We start from the raw sequence: 16,517 nt of genomic DNA, 5'->3' as shown, positions 1-16,517 counted from the left end.
ACTCCGCCAGAGCCCTTACCGAGTTTCGACGTGAGAACGTGAAGCTATAAGAGAACAAGCCGACGAAATGCAGCGCGACGACACCATCCATCCGTGGAAAAGCCCGTGGGCATCTCCTGTAGTCTTGGTGAAGAAAAAGGACGGAACCCTACGTTTCTGAGTCGATTATCGTCGAATTGAAAACATCAGGAAGAAGGACCTATACCCTTTTCAACGGATAGAGGACGCACAAGATTGACTCTGCAACGCAAAATATTTCTCGTCAATGGATCTCAAGTCTGCCTACTGGCAAATAGAAGTCGCGGAGAGAGATTGCGAAAAGACTGCCTTCATCACGCCAGATGCCTCTAGAGTTCAAGGTCATGCCATGCGGACTTTCCTCGGCGCCTGCAACGTTCCAGTGCGTCATCGACACGGTGTTAGCAGGATTGAAGTAGCAGACCTGTCTTCTTTACTAGGATGACGTCGTTGTCTTCGCCGGAAATTTCGACGATCACCTTAGGCGGCTTGCGACAGTACTAGAGGCCATGAAATCATCAGGGCTCAATCTGAAGCTAGAGAATTGCCGCTTCGCTTACGATGAGCTTCTGTTCCTAGGAAATGTCATCAGCAAGTCTGGAGTCCGCCACGACCCGCAGAAGACTGCTGCCATTGCAATGTTCCCACAGGCCATGGACAAGAAGGCAGTGCGTCGATTCCTTGGAATGTGTGCCTAGTACAGGTGGTTTATCAAGGACTTTTCACGCGTTGCTTAGGCGATGACACACCTAACTAAATGTGATGTCGCCTTCAAGTCGGAAACGCCGCAGGCCGACGCACTTGAACTCAAACGACGCATGCAGTAGCCCCCAGTACTTCCGCACTTCGACGAGGACGCCGATGCCGAAATCCACACTGACGCCAGCAGCCTAGGACTCGGTGCCGTCCTAGTCCAGAGAGAAAACGTACTTGTACGCGTGATAGCTTACGCTAGCCGGACGTTGTCAAAAGCGGAAGGCAATTATTCGACAGCCAAAAGGGAAATCTCGCCATTGTTTGGGCTACAGCAAAATTTCTCCCTTACCTATATGGCAGGCCATTCAAAGTCATCAGCGACCATCACGCCTTGTGTTCGCTAGAAAATTTAAACGAACTTTCAGGACGGCTGGTGCGGTGGAGCCTAAGACTTCAAGAATATGATATTACTGTAAGCTGCAAGTCCGAACGAAAACAGTCTGATGCCGATTGCCTTTCACGCGGCCCCGTTGACTCCCCGCCGCAGAATTATGAGGATGACGACGCCTTTCTCGGAATAATAGGCGCAGAAGACTTCACTAAACAGCAACGAGCAGACCCGGAGCTAAAAGGCCTCGTCGAGTATTTGGAAGGGAACACCGACGTTGTACCTAGGGCATTAAAGCGCGGATTGTCTAAGTTCACATTACAAAACAACCTGCTCGTAAAGAAGAACTTCTTAACAGTTCGCGCCAGCTACCTTCTTGTTGTTCCGTCAGCGCTGCGTCCAGAAGTACTGTGCGCCCTACATGACGATCCAACCGCTGGGCACCTCGGATTCTCGCGAACGCTGTCGAGGATACAGGAAAGGTATTACTGGCGTCGTCTGACCGCCGACGTCGCCCGTTACGTCAAGACATGCCGAGACTGTCAGCGACGCAAGACACCACCGATAAGGCCAGCAGGATTACTACAGGCGATCAAACCTCCTTGTCAACCATTTAAGCAGATCGGCATGGCATGGATGGCGTCAACATCCGGAAATCTGTGAATCATTGTGGCGACGGACTATATCACCCGCTTCGCTGAAACTAAAGCTGTACCGAAAGGCAGCGCAGGCGAAGTGGCGAAATTTTTCGTCGAGAACCTTCTGCTGCGACATGGCGCCCCAGAAAGCCTCATCATCGACAGAGGAACAGCGTTTACAGCAGAACTCACCCATGCCATTCTGCAGTAAAGCCATACAAGCCACAGGACAACTGCCTACGACCCACAGACGAGTAGTCCTACGGAGCGCCTGAAAAAGAGCCACGCCGACATGCTGGCAATGTACGTCGACGTCGAACACAAGACCTGGCATGCCGTCCTGCCGTACCTAGCATTCGCTTACAACATGGCGGTGCAGGAAACAACACAGATCACGCCGTTTAAGCTGGTTTACGGCAGGAACCCGACGATGATGCTCGACGCCATGCTGCCGCACGTAACTGATGAAGACAATCTTGGCGTCGATACCTATCTCCAGCGTGCCGAAGAAGCTCGACAGCTCGCCCGTTTACGGATCAAGAACCAGCAGCGTACCGGCCGCCGACACTACGACCTCCGACGACGCTTCCTCCAGTACCAGCCCCGCGACCGTGTTTGGGGTTGGATCCCGATACGCCGACGAGGACTGAGTGAGAAACTATTGCTATGCTATTTCGACTCTACAAGGTGATTCGACGTATTGGCGCACTGGACTATGAGGTCATATCAGGCGACATTTCATCTTCACAGCAGCGCCGCGCACGATCTGAAGGGGTCCGCGTGGTGCATCTTAAACCATTTTACGGACGCTGAGGAACTTCCTTATTTTGTTGTTCTTTTTGCTACGGCTGTTTTTTTTTATTACTTTCATTTGCAGCATCGGGTCGATGCTTTTTAAGAGGGGGATATTGACACGTGTACTTGTCTTTATCGGGTGACAGGTTTCACCGCCTAACAAATGTTATCGCAGAGCGCAGGAAGTGCCTACATGCATCGGAAGTTTCTGGAATGTTAATCAAAGCTTACATCCGCTGTCTGCGACCGAACCTTGTGTAATCTGAGCGCTTGTGTGCACGACGCGAACAGTGTAGAACTTTGTGGAAGGCACCCGGGTCCCATCGATTGCTCTGAAACATTCGACGAGTGATGTATAAAAGCCGACGCGCTTGAACCACTGATCAGATTTTCGACGATCGCCATCGGTGTTCGCCGCTGTCGCCGTTCTTCGAGTGTTGCCTGTTCTTGAGGGCACAAGCTCGCCCAATAAAACGCTAGTTTCGACTTTGTTAGTTTGGCTGCTTTCTTCATCGTCAATACCATGTGACAACATCAGCTTACGCAATTTTCCGGACCCGCCGTGGTTGCTCAGTGGCTATGGTGTTGGGCTGCTGAGCACGAGGTCGCGGGATTGAATCCCGGCCACGGCGGCCGCATTTCGATGGGGGCGACATGCGAAAACACCCGTGTGCTTAGATTTAGGCGCACGTTAAAGAACCCCAAGTGGTCAAAATTTCCGGAGTCCTCCACTACGGCGTGCCTCATAATCAGAAAGTGGTTTTGGCACGTAAAACCTCAAATATTATTATCAATTTTCCGGGTGAGCTATGAGCTGTGTCTCGCTAAAACTTCAGTATCTTCAAAGAGGGGAACGGAGCCACAGTCCCGTCAATGGATGCCCAAGTGACCTTGCACAGTACTGTGGACGTTGTTACAGTGCTTGAGCACGAGGTTGCGGGATCGAATCCTGGTCACGGCGGCCGCATTTCGATGGGGGCGACATGCGAAAACACCTGTACTTACATTTAGGTGCACGTTAAAGAACCCCAGGTGGTTGAAATTTCCAGAGTCCTCCACTACGGCGTGCCTCATGATCAGAAAGGGGTTTTTGCACATAAAACCCCGTAATTTATTTGTTTTGTTACAGTGCTCCCTTAGACGATCGTTTGAGCACCTAACAGTCTCTTCAGCTTATTTAATTTCGCAAGACAGGGGAATTTGGTAGACTACATTTGTTGTGCACGTCACAAAATAGTTTCTGTGCCCGACACAGCAACAACTCTGATGTGATTTAGGCGTGTTTACACGCTTACAGAGCCTTGCCAACTTTTCGGGGCTGATAAAACGACTGATTCTTGCACGCTGTCCAATTTTCTTTAGCCTATGGGAGACATCATGCACATACGGTGGCACTGCAAACCTGTGTCTTTCAGCCAGCTGGTTCCTTGACTAAGCGGGCTCATAACGTTTTGTGCGCCTCAGAAGGTGTACCGCTGTGGCTGAAATTAAGGCCGAAGGGTAGCAAGCCCAAAAAAGGCGATCAACCTGTGCAGCAAGACTGTTACATCTCGTGTGGGCAAGATTTATTGAGGCTGTTAACGAGGCAGAACTTTATAATATCTCGTTTAACGAGCTTTGAGTGTGCTAAGTTGAAGAGCAAGAGTGGCTTCTTACTTCTTGGTTCGAAGCACCAGCGCACATGTTTGTTAGCAAGGCACAGCCTGAGATCTAGAAAGCGCAACGAATCATCAATGCAGACCTCATGCGTGATTTCTAGAGGCTCCAGCTCTTTCTTGAAGATATCCAAGACTTCAGAAACATCATGCTCAAAAGCGTGATCAGTACATTCAGTAAATATCGGGTAGTCGTCCACAAACCTGCACACTTTGACAACAGGGGACGTGGCTAGGTGACCATGAATACTGCGATCGTGATGAGCTAGATAAATATCGCTTAGTACCGGCGCTACGCATGATCCTATGTAAACACTGTTTGTATGTAATTTTGTTCATTCCATGAGGCGTAAGTTGATTTCATGGAGAAGTTTAGCAATTCAAGAAAGCCGCTCATAGAAATACCTGCAGCATTCTGTAAGCCAACTCATCCAAAGTCATCAATGTATTCTTCAGCAACCAGTAGCATTTTGTGACGTGGAAGTGAATGGTACAGATCTTTAATGTCGATCGAGAAGATCTTGAGTCCCTTTTCATTCTCTCATAAACTAATAATTTCACCAGAATCTCTAACAAGAAATGGATCGTCAATGATTATAAGGTTTAGTTTATCTGGCAAAAACAAGCCAACAGCTTTCTGCCAAGTCGTCGTTTCAGTTACGGTAACCCGCAGAGGCCAGTAATTCTGATGCGTCTTAGCTGAAAAAAAATATCTAAGCTTGGCTTTTTAGTTTTTTCTATTACTTTTGCTAGCTTTCCCTGCAAATCCATTTTGCTAAGGGATTTGCATAGTTTTCTTGCTTTTAATTTCACGTTTGCAAGGGAAACTCTGTCATCACTTTTAAAAACTAAATCAATGGCAAGGGTGGCCTTCGCATTGAAGTCACCCAGCGGCAGGACAGGGAAACCACCATTTTTATCAGAGGGTGAAAGTGATAACGAGTTCGCTTTCAGAAACGATGGAACACATCCCATCGGGTGTACCTTTGTGGAAGGCTTGCAACGCGTTAAAACATCCACACCTCCTGCAACACACCTTTCAGATTTGGTGTCCGGGGCATGTGCAGCGACATTTCTTCTTTAGAATCTGCTTTTGAAAAATTTCACATAATACGTATGACGGGTAAGTTGCTAAGATAACGTAACTGTAACTAAATAGTCGCTCACTTTAAATACCTGACTTGACTGCATCCAAAACCTTGTAGCAAATCAGGCACTCACGTAACCTGAACTAGTAGTGGTGAGAAAACAAGTGGTGGCATTTTTTAAAGTTCGGTCTCGTACACTGTAAACGCAGGCTTTTTGTGCCTTATTGGCGACTTTTCTATCCGTGAAAATTTTCCACGCTCCATTTTTTCCAAAATATAGACGTCGCGGCAACGTTTCGTGCTTGCCTGTACGCAACGTCACTTGCATACCGTCAAGTGGTCAGTGAGACTAAATGCCCCACTGGAAAACGAATTACCTTTGAAGTTCCGAAATTCAGAAGCATGAGTTGCAAGCGCTAAACATTACTGTTTCCTTTCATATTGATGACGAGCTTTCACACAACATATTCTCAACTTTTCCAAGATGCCTTACAAGCAGAATTTGGCCAGGTTCACAGGCATCTAGAGTTTCATCAAATGGCCGCATTCATTTACCTGAAATCATTGAATACATACTTTAGAATATCAGTAGGACGTAGTTTACTATGTTACTTTGCTATCCTTCCGTATATTGGTCAGCTAATGTGCTTTAACCCTTCATTTTTTCCTTTCCGTGTTTCCTCCACTTCACATTCCTTCTTTCCCGTAAAATCAATCATATTCAACCTTTCTGCTCATTTTCCGCGAATGTTTTTCATCTACTGCATTATTGCCCCGTCTCTTTCGTATTACTAGCACAAACGCGGGACGTATGCAATGAAACCCAGCCAATTTTCGGTGGTGGTTTAGATTATGTTTAATGATAACGCTTCGCTTTCTGCTTTATCAAACTTTGAAATGTGCCCTTCTTTACCATCTGTCAAATGTTTTTGGCAACTGTTAAGCGAAGGCTTCTAGAACTGACTTACGATTACGCCTGATTTCGAATTCACTACCGTCCGCGAAGGCGTTTTCTTTCTTCATTGACAGCCAATTCGTTACTTGGAAGGTTCTCAGCTGCACGATTTGCCGAACTTTGTTTGCTAAATATTGGTCTTTGTTGCGAATAACAGATTTGTCGTATTTAGAATCATCCCCCTACTTCGTTGACGAACTTCAATTCTATCGCTTTATGCGACGCCTCTTGTTCTTTTTTTTCTCCCTATATTTTTTTTGTTCGCATTATCTTTTTTGAATGTCCACGTTTATCTTCCATCCTAACCTAACCCTTTATATTCGTCTGAACCCGCTCAACAACGCCTGGTAAGCATCGTTATCAAATTAACCCCCGTATGTTACAAGTGCTAAAATGCACGCATTTTATTATTTTCTTTTTCCAGAACAACGATACGTTGCCGCTCATAATTTAAAATTCCGACCGCATGCACTTGCACTTCTTATCACCAGCAGGTTTGCTGCACACGGACCGTGGTCCTTGTTATTGCAACGCGAGTGCTATGCGCTCTCGATTGTTCAGTTTCGTTGCGCGGCTTTATGATTATTCTTCAATCGCAGGAGAGCGCTGTAGCGGCGCGATAAAACGCACAGATCCAAAACGTGTTCGTACTATAAATAAAGGCAATACTTGCCTCTTTAGAGGTGCGCTAATGCATAATTGTTATATGTTTTATATATTATAGCCCTTAGTCACGACCGCATACAAAGGACAAAATGTTGCACGCATGAGAGGCGAACCGCAGCACTGGCACACGATTTTGCCGCAACCAACCGCACCTGCTGCTACCACCGCCCCAGAATCATATTTACTTTGTTTGAAGGCACAAGTTTGTCCAATAAAGTTCTCGCAGTTTAGTCGTGCTCGCCGTGCTGACTGTTTACCTGCGCTCACTGGACTGTGCGCCACAATATCTTCTCCTAAACTGGCACTTCTATGCAGCTTCACAAGACTGATGGCTAATCTGGAACTCTTCTTCTTTTATCAGTCTATGGCATTACCTATTTGCGTACTTGTCTTTTGAAATACTAGCTTGTGGTCTGTAGACAGTCGTCAGTATGCTGCGTACGTTGTGGTTTCTCTAAGGTTCATAAATTCGATCCCCTAAACCGCCCTTAATATTTTTAGACGCTTGGACTTCCTGGTTTACCAATATGGCCTATCATGGCGCTGTAATGCAGAAATTTAATAGAAAAATGCCTTTGTTCATGGTTAGCGCTCTTCTGTCGTCTCAGAGTTTGTCCTTCTCTGCGCTCTTGCGTCTTTGTCGTGGCGTAACTCTCAATATTGTCCGGTTCGTATCATTTATCACACCTTGAAAGTCTCAAAGCTGCAGAAAGTAACTGTCATACTCAGATCGATGGTAGCTTAGGTTTTCTTTTTGGCTACCCCCATGACCCTCCGTAATCGGCCTTCCGAAATATTTGTAGCAAGCATACAGTTTAACAGATTTTGCCTTCGTCTGCAAACACTTACTTATTTATTTGTTTATTTATTTATTTATTTATTTATTTATTTATTTATTTATTTATTTATTTATTTATTTATTTATTTATTTATTTATTCATTCATACAATACTGCAGGCCCAAACGGGAGCCCAAGCAGGAAGAGCAGAATACAGAAAAATAACATATGCACGTATAACATATACATACACTTATGAAAACGAAATACAAAAGCTATGCAACCTATGTAAATATCAGAAAAAAATGAAAGCCACGACTAAGTAAGATTAAGAGAAGGTACATTGAAGGAAGACAACTTGACAAACATTAGATCAGTATCACGCGCATATATGAGCACTTGCAACCACTATCGCGAGAGGGGGGAAATAGCCCCATAAGTTGAACAGGCGACTATTGCAAAATACTGAAAATAATAGAGTAAGGAAGATGTGGAAAGTATCAAACAAAATTCACATGTAAAAGAGGAAAAAGAAAACATCAACTAGGCTTGCCACAATTGCAATACCGTTAATATTAGACACATGCGTTCAATAAAATCGGTGTTTATGAATTGTGATAATCGCAGGGTGTTTCAATCTGTTACAGTGCGCGGGAAGAAGGAAAACTTAGAGGTTAGTTCGGTTGTTATAAGGTGTTAAAGAATCAGCGTGACGATGCCGTGTTCGACGCGCTGTAAGTGGTTTAACATAACCCTGTGGTTGGAGGGACAAGAAGTTGTTCTTAGCTGATATTTCACTTCTAAATATTATAACAGCTATAGTATCGGTAGATGTGTAGTGAGGTGTTCACTGGTGTTTCTTCAATGCTTTCTTTACTATCCTGTGCATTGCGTGTACCTAAGGTGGTTGCCTGCATTCCCTCAATAAATTCTATTTTTATCTGAATTACGTTACTAGAGAAGAATAAGTTTTAACGGTGTTGGATCTGGAGGCCAATCCCAATTGCTGTCCCCCAGATTTTTGGACTTCGCCGTTGGCTGCGGGAGTTTGCCGAGGTTGAAGAGGACATTGAGGAGAAAACTGGAGGTTTATTTACATTATTTACAGTGAGAGGACCAAGAAATTAGGTCAAGTCATTACGGGCCGGCAGCAACTCAGACGCTGCGGCCAGTGGCAAGATGCTCGAAAGAGATGAAGGAATGCTCCCTTGCTGCTCCCGGTATCTGGCTTTAAGCCCTTCAGTGTCTCGAAGTCACGTCACGTTCGGCCAGTCGGCGAGCCCGCTCAGGTGACGCCATTTTCGGCCAGTCGGCGAGCCCGCTCAGATGTCGTAATTTTCGGCCAATGGTTGGCGCCCATGCGATTGTCACACCCGGCAGAGAGGGTCGCTCCCTGGGCCCCACTTGTCCGAGGACTTACTTCTCTCTGCGGTATTGCTTTCCCGGTCTGCAACTACCGTCACCAAGGCGGACGGGGGGGGGGATCACTGCCAGGGCTTCACGGTGCATTACAGCCGTCTTACCTCGGGACCCACGTTACCTGGAACAGTGCCAGGCTCTCGCTTCACTTTCGGGAATAGTCAAGCAGTGAATAGCTCCAACTGCGGCACACGAGGTGGGGGACGCCAACTCGTTTGCACGTCCCGTGCCTTGGGAACGGGGTAGATGTGCTTCTGCGCTCCTTAATTTGCTGTGACGCGATTCGATGTGGTCTGGTGAACTCGGAGGCTCAGGAATAGGTCCCGTATCTAACAACTTTATCCTTGAAGCAAAGCATAGTCAGCGGTCTTATTTATCTAAAGTAGAATATATTTGTACGAATACTAATATTTGTGGCTGCACGTAGCATTGATTATTTTATAAATTGCATTTGTCATGCACTTCTTCCTAAAGTACACTAGCAATTTACCATTTGAGCAATAAGAAACGCAGCTATCGTTAACACTTCTGCTTAAAAAGCAGCTTTTGATGGGGGCGAAATGCACTGATACACTATAAATAGCACTGCACTGACACTGCACTGGCACTGCGCCGACATTGTGCCGAAACTGGGCTCATACTGGGCTGGAACTGCTCTGGGGCTGCTCGTAAACTGCACCGAGGCAGCACTGCACCTGCACTACCACTGCTCTAACACTGCTATAACTGCGGTAACACTGCTGTAACTGCTCTAACACTGCTGTAACACTTGACTAACACTGATTTAACTGCTGTAACACTGCTGTAACACCTAACACTGCATTAACCGTGCACAAACATACCCGCTGTGGTTGCTTTGTGGCTATGGTGTTGGGCTGCTAAGCACGAGGTCATGGGATCAAATCCCAGCCACCGCGGCCGCATTTCGATAGGGGTGAAATGCGGAAGCACAGGTGTACTTAGATTTAGGTGCATGTTAGAACCCCAGGTGGTCTAAATTTCCGGTGCCCTCACTACGGTGTGCCTCGTAATCAAAGTTGTTTTGGCACGTAAAACCACATAATTCATTTTTAAGTACTCTAAGAATTTACGATTTCAGCAATAACAAATCTCGCTGTGCAAAAAAATGTCGGCGAAATGCAAAACACACCAGTGTATTAGCTTTAAGTCCATGTTCAATAAACCCGGTGGTCCAAATTAATCCGGAGTCGCCCACTTCGGTGTACCTTATAATGAGCTCGTGGTTTTCACACGCAGAACTCCACATATTAGTTAATTTTTCTCTAAATAATCATATAATAAACAGTGAGGTCCCGGTTACTTGCGAGCAGAATTGCAGTGTGCTCAGTCATTATGAACTAAATGTCGGGATATTCCTATAGCGTCACAGTTTAATGTAACATTACAGGCGCATGTAACGTAACGCTCTACGCCTTGGAAGCAAAAATAAAGCTTGGAAAGAATTTGTCCGCTTGCAGAGGAACAGTGAGGTTATGGCGAAGTATTCCGAAAACATTTTTTTCTGCTGTATGACGCGTTTTTCTGGCTCACGTGAACGGTCACATTGCAATGAGCCGCTAAGCATATTCACTGACTCGAGGCTGCTGATCGCACCTTTCATGAAAAGGCGTGAGACTTTTGTAGAAGTAATTTTATTGTTTTCAATTGCCGCGTATGCCTGTTTCTGTCTAGGTGTTCGACTTCGTCGGAAAGCTGCTGCAGGCCCTGGAAAAGAGCACCGACATCTCTTGCGTAATCTTGGATGCCTCCTTTTCATCTCACCGGTGCGGTTCAAGCTTCAAGCGAATGCTTGCCAGACCTTCAGCTCCTCCCGACGTGACTGTAATTTGCCACAGCCACAATTACCGCACCAAGTCAAACATGGTGTTCGGAGCCCTCATTACCAACAAAACAGTGACCAAGCTCACCGTTGAGGGCTTCAAATTGGGTGTCTTGGATTCTAAGTCACTCTCGAAGTTCCTTGCCACCAACAATACCATTCAGGAGATGACACTCGTTAGTATTGAGTGGGACTTGAGGAAACAAAAAACTCAGGTGAGGATGACTTCCGCCAGTTTTCAACTTGTTGAGTACCACAAGCTGGAAGTTCCTATTGTGTCAGCACAATTCAAAATTTCCATCGCGTGACGTCTTCATAGGTGCGAACTAACGATAACACTTTCTTTCTTATATTGATGACTAGAGTTCCGAATATGCGGACAATATAAATTTAAAGTAATTATATAAAAGCGGCTAAAAAAGTTGAGCAATTTTTCTCACTGTCAATGTTCACTTTGTGGGAGAAACTTTTTCAAAAAAGTGTTTCTTCATTGGACCTTCGGTAGTTAATCAGTGCCGCAAAATATTTTTAGGCCCTCGTATTCCCGCTGATACGCCTATGTATTATCTCATCTGTGCCCTTAGGTTTTTCTTGCGGTTTGGTGGCCCTATCAACCGGTTAATTAGCGACCAAGAACACGTCAAATAAAGTAATAAGACCAATGCTCAAAATGGTCTTCAAATTTACTACTTGAATCACCAAGACGTGGGCTCATTCACGCGCAAAACTACCATACACATGGGCGTCGCCTTAATGTACACGAGTAACTTCTATAATGAAGCTTATCTAGCTTACCACAATCGCTGATAAGCTAGGATCTGGTCACTTGCATCTACAATGTGAATATCGAGCCCCTGCTGTCCTATTGCCCCACTGAAGGTATAAGCGCAGCCTACTAATCTCTCTAAGATGCCAGAAGGCTGTGCCTATAATCTCGGTCAGCCAATATCTCTGGCACGAATGAAAATAATCTCTCCTTGAGGCGAAAGAGACCAAATCAGAACGACTGCATTTCAAAGAATGTTTTGAAAGACCTTATTTGTGATCAGATGTTTATGCAAGAGATCCTTTAGAAATTCCATATTGGACGTTTCGTCCATTAAGTGTTTGACGAAAAGGAGTCTTCTTCACGAGAATCACTGTCATTGAATGAAAATTTTAAGAATAAATTTAGGTGTTAAAGACAACCTCTGCTTTAAAATACACAGTCACTCTTGCATCAATGGCGCAATGCGCTAGCTGCTCTTCCGCTCGGCTTTTGCTACGACATTTTATGACTGGAAGTGATTTTATGACCTTTTTGACGTGATGAAACTTGTTGCTATGGTATCTTTCGAGGTATCTCGAAATGAGGTGGTAAAACATGTCTTACAAAAAGTAATAGTGAGGATCTGTCGGCATGGACTTTATTTTTACCAAGCCTCTATTTTTGCAATGCTAGTCATTGTGCACTCCTTTTTTGACTGCAGTGTAGTGGCATTTACAAGATTGGTACGCATCTTGATTTCTGTTTAAGCCGCCTTTGCTGCCATTATCATCTATTAATCCAATGGTCCGCCCTTTTCAAACACTTCTACTTGGACGACACTGGTTGGTACTCGTCGGCTCCGGAGGCAATTAGCCTTGCCAATGAATAAGTCTTGTGAGTCAATAAGTATTGTCAATAAAAAAGACATGACATAAGACTATAAGTCAATTTGTGCGTGAATTCGTTATCCAGGCTAACTGTTCTTACAGATGTGGATAAATGCCACCAAAATATCAATTTCTAATTGACTATGAAGGTTCTGCAAGTCACTTATCCTACTGAAACTACACCATACATGTAATTACAGCAATGAAAAGGGAGCGTTACCTATCGGTGATATTCTGGCTGCACAGGGAACAGATGCAAGCGGACATGTTAGGAGCTGAAAGAACCCACAACAGCTGCTACTTATGCTCATCGAACACAAGAATATAAGTCGCAAACTTTCTAAATACCATGTGTGCGAAAGCTGACAGAAAATTTAAAGACTTTGTAAGATATCCGTAATTTGCGAATGCAAATCACGAACATCCCAAATTAAAACACGTTTTCTCAAAATGCAAGACATATGTAAACTTCTACAACATATGAGAGGGATTTATTTCGATACTTTTTATTCTTGATTTCTAGGTTTGCTATGGGTTCATGAAGGTTAACGTTTGTTACAGATAGTTTCCGGCATGATCAATATCCCGAAATATGTATTCTGCCTATATGCGAGAATGTTTTTACAAAATTTTTTATCTGTCATCTGAGTTTTTTTTTGAAGTACACATGCAAGGCTTTGTGGACTCTGTAAATGGAATGCACTTCACAGCTGCGTGTTTGTGTTGTAAGAGAGTAGAGTTGAGCCTCAGCATGCAGCTTTTGCTCAGCTACTCGCATTCCTGGAACAAATGTACTACGTCTGATAATTTATAGAGATGAATCAAGAACTAATTCTTTTGTCTAACATTTTGTATTCCGACAAGCAGAAGATCAGGTGGCACGCTGACCATTTAGCAGGTGGCCTCAGACAAGCAAAGTCACTCCGACGCCTTACTTTGAGATCTGACTTTTCTGCTGCCGAGATTCGTTGTATCATCGAAGCCACTCAAGTATGTGAGTCTCTGAAAGAGTTGCACTTTTCGGTTATCCTTGAGGACGATGTTGAGCCGATATCTGCTGCGCGTCAGGAGATGACCAACAACTGGAAGATCACAATTGGACAGTGAGTAATTTTATTACTTCTCTACGTTATCGAGATTGCATTGCCTGCAAGGGGATTCCGGTGCTCAGAGTAAAAAAGCTTGTGTATGCTGTTTGCCTGAAGCAATACGAGCAGCAAGTGCATGAATGATCCGCTCAGTTATTGTTGGCTACATTAATCTAGAAATAGTCTGTATATAAAAAGACGAATTACAACTACATTTTTTACTATGTCACGATGGAAAGAAATCTTAACTTATGTGGAAGCTTTGAAGTTGAATGTTTCATTGAAGCGATATTATTGAAGCCAGTGTCATACTCGCGTGTCATCGACGTTGGCGCAGAACAGCAGCACTGGCAACGCACAGTTTGTTTTCTTGTTATCATAGATTCCTGATAACCTTAAATTCAAGGCCCGCATTCAAAGCACACTGTGTGCCATCATTCATTAGGTAACTGTTATTTTCTAGAACCTTATCGGCTTGCGTTCTGACAGTGTTCAAAACATACGCATAGGCTATGCAGAAAATCATGCTTTCCTTGCATAAAAAAATGGGTGTATTAAGCTTAAACTATTACGAGACTCCGTAAGTAGCTGCTGTTGCTCGTGGACCGAGGTACGAGAACGCGCCGTCTCCTTCTTTGTCGTTCTAGTTCCAAAAAAACTACCCCGCTCGCAGAAGTTACCGAAAAGTTTGGTTCCAGCACCTACAGGTGTTGAACGGCCTGTTTAACCGCAGATCCACCCGGTACTCTAAAGGTACATGATCTTGTCTTGCCGATCCTTCCTCTATGGAGCACCTCTATTCAAACAAAATTCCATAGTAGCCAGGGCTTGTTTGACTGTTGTAGAAGTACGAGGTCACTTTTCTTAATTCTGCCGAACGAGGTCGCTGACTTGGGGCTGGGCATTGTTAACACAGAAAGTTATTCATTTACCAATGCTCCCAGGAAGTTTGCGTTTTAAGCAGCGGAGCTGTTTTGAGTTGAGCCTTCGCCGTTCATTGTCCGGTGTAACGCAGGGGGGCAGGTTCCGGAGTTGGTATTTTCTGCCAAACACGGGGCGCATGCCAACTATGGTGGATTGGCCAAGAGGCACCTCAGTCCCTACTACTCTATCGGTCTCCTTACCATTCTCTTCCTCTTCTTTGCTGTTGGCGTTTTCCGGTACTGTTTATATATATACACAGGCGCACGCACGCGCACACGCATATACACATACACACACAGAGATACATACACACTCATGCACATACACACACATACGAGCACACACACACACACACACACACACACACACATATATATATATATATATATATATATATATATATATATATATATATATATATATATATATATATATATATATATATATATATATATATATATATATATATATATATATATATATATATATATACGTTGTAATGAAGCAGACGTGCCCCTGTGTATGTGCCGTCTGAAGAGGACGATGAAGGGCCAGGTCGTTATCGCGAGCGAGCCGCGTGCTACGGACAGCCCTTGCAGTGCATTTATTTACCTAGCGTTCCACAACGTTGTAAATAACTATAAACCTCGTTCGCATTTAGTGGAGGTTGCTGAGGTCCTTCGCTTCGTCCTGGAGCTTCGCACTCGAAACCTGCCAACAAGATCGCCTTGCACTATGCCTGATCCCACAACCTCGTTGCCTGCACCACCGGTTGCGCAGGCGTCGCTCGTCAACGCGACGCACCCATTTTCAGTGGGACCGCCGAACAGGACGTGGAAGACTGGCTGTCATCGTACGAACATGTAAGCGCCCATAACAAATAGGATGACCAGCCTAAGCGGACCCACGTGCCGTTATACCTAGATGACGTAGCCAAAGTTTGGTTCAACAACGAATCAGACTTTAGAAGCTGTTCTGCGTTTAGGACTCTGCTGAAGTGTTTGATAGCCCACCTGTGCGTAAGCTACGCGCTGTACAGCGTCTACGCAAGCACGCACAGCAGCCTGGAGAGACATTCCCCAGCTACATCGAGGATGTTCTCGATTTGTGCAAGCGGGTAAATCCGAACATGTCAGAGGATGACAAGATCAAACACATCCTCAAGGGCATCGAGGACAGCGCATCCCAGATGTTGCTGGACAAAAGCCCAAGTAGCGTATCCGTCCTCATTAACCTCTGCCAGAGCTTTGACGAGCTGCGCCGCCAATGTTCCATCGCACACGGGAACATTTAGCACGCCGATTCCGCCTCGAGCATCGCGGTTTCTGCCGAAATAACCAACTCGACCCTCTCACAGCATATCAGAGAGTTTATTCGTGAAGAGCTGGCCAGGCAGCTCTCGCTGCTGCCTCACAGTGACACGCCTACGGTAGCTTTGTCTCCAACGCTGCAGCAAGCCATCTGAACTGAGATATCTGAAGCGCTTCCTGCAGATCCTACAGCGCCCCCCCCCCATGCAATCCTATGGGTGCTCTGCTGACGCATACCAACTTGACCACTTACCCTACGTCGCTGCCTCTGTTATGCAGCCGCGGTTGCACGGACACCTGCGCAAACAGCTTCCTTTTCATCGCCAATGCATCCGGATTCCTTTCCGGTTGCACGACCGCCATCACAGTTTTTTTGTCCCACCATCCCATCGATCCTGCTCTTTCCCCATCTCATCGCCGCCAACTTCTCGCTCTCCTTCACAAGTTTCTCTTCTTTCGACTGTCATTAGACATCGCTGGGCCATGCCACCATTGTTTCTCACTCCATAGACACCGCTTCCCACTCCCCCTTGCGACGGAACCCGTATCATGTCTCCACCGAAGAGCGCTGAATCATCACGGAGCAAGTGGACGACATGCTCAAACGTGAAACCATCCGTAGCT

At 45.3% G+C, this 16,517-nt stretch overlaps 1 protein-coding gene across 4 annotated transcripts in view; it reads left to right on the top strand.

Annotated features, from left to right (window-relative positions):
- The window catches only part of LOC135896665 (NLR family CARD domain-containing protein 3-like), a 117,613-nt gene that overhangs the window by 63,158 nt on the left and 37,938 nt on the right, over positions 1 to 16,517 (top strand). For all 4 annotated transcript variants that reach the window (XM_070536133.1, XM_070536136.1, XM_070536134.1 and 1 more), the window contains 2 exons: positions 10,789 to 11,151; positions 13,439 to 13,674. In XM_070536133.1, the coding sequence (XP_070392234.1) occupies positions 10,789 to 11,151; positions 13,439 to 13,674 (599 nt within the window). The remainder of the gene's footprint in view (positions 1 to 10,788; positions 11,152 to 13,438; positions 13,675 to 16,517) is intronic.

This window comes from Dermacentor albipictus, chromosome 3, assembly GCF_038994185.2.
Source record: "Dermacentor albipictus isolate Rhodes 1998 colony chromosome 3, USDA_Dalb.pri_finalv2, whole genome shotgun sequence".
NCBI lineage: Eukaryota > Metazoa > Arthropoda > Arachnida > Ixodida > Ixodidae > Dermacentor > Dermacentor albipictus.
Note: the sequence above shows the minus strand (reverse complement) of the source record. Positions and strands in the feature narration are given on the sequence as shown.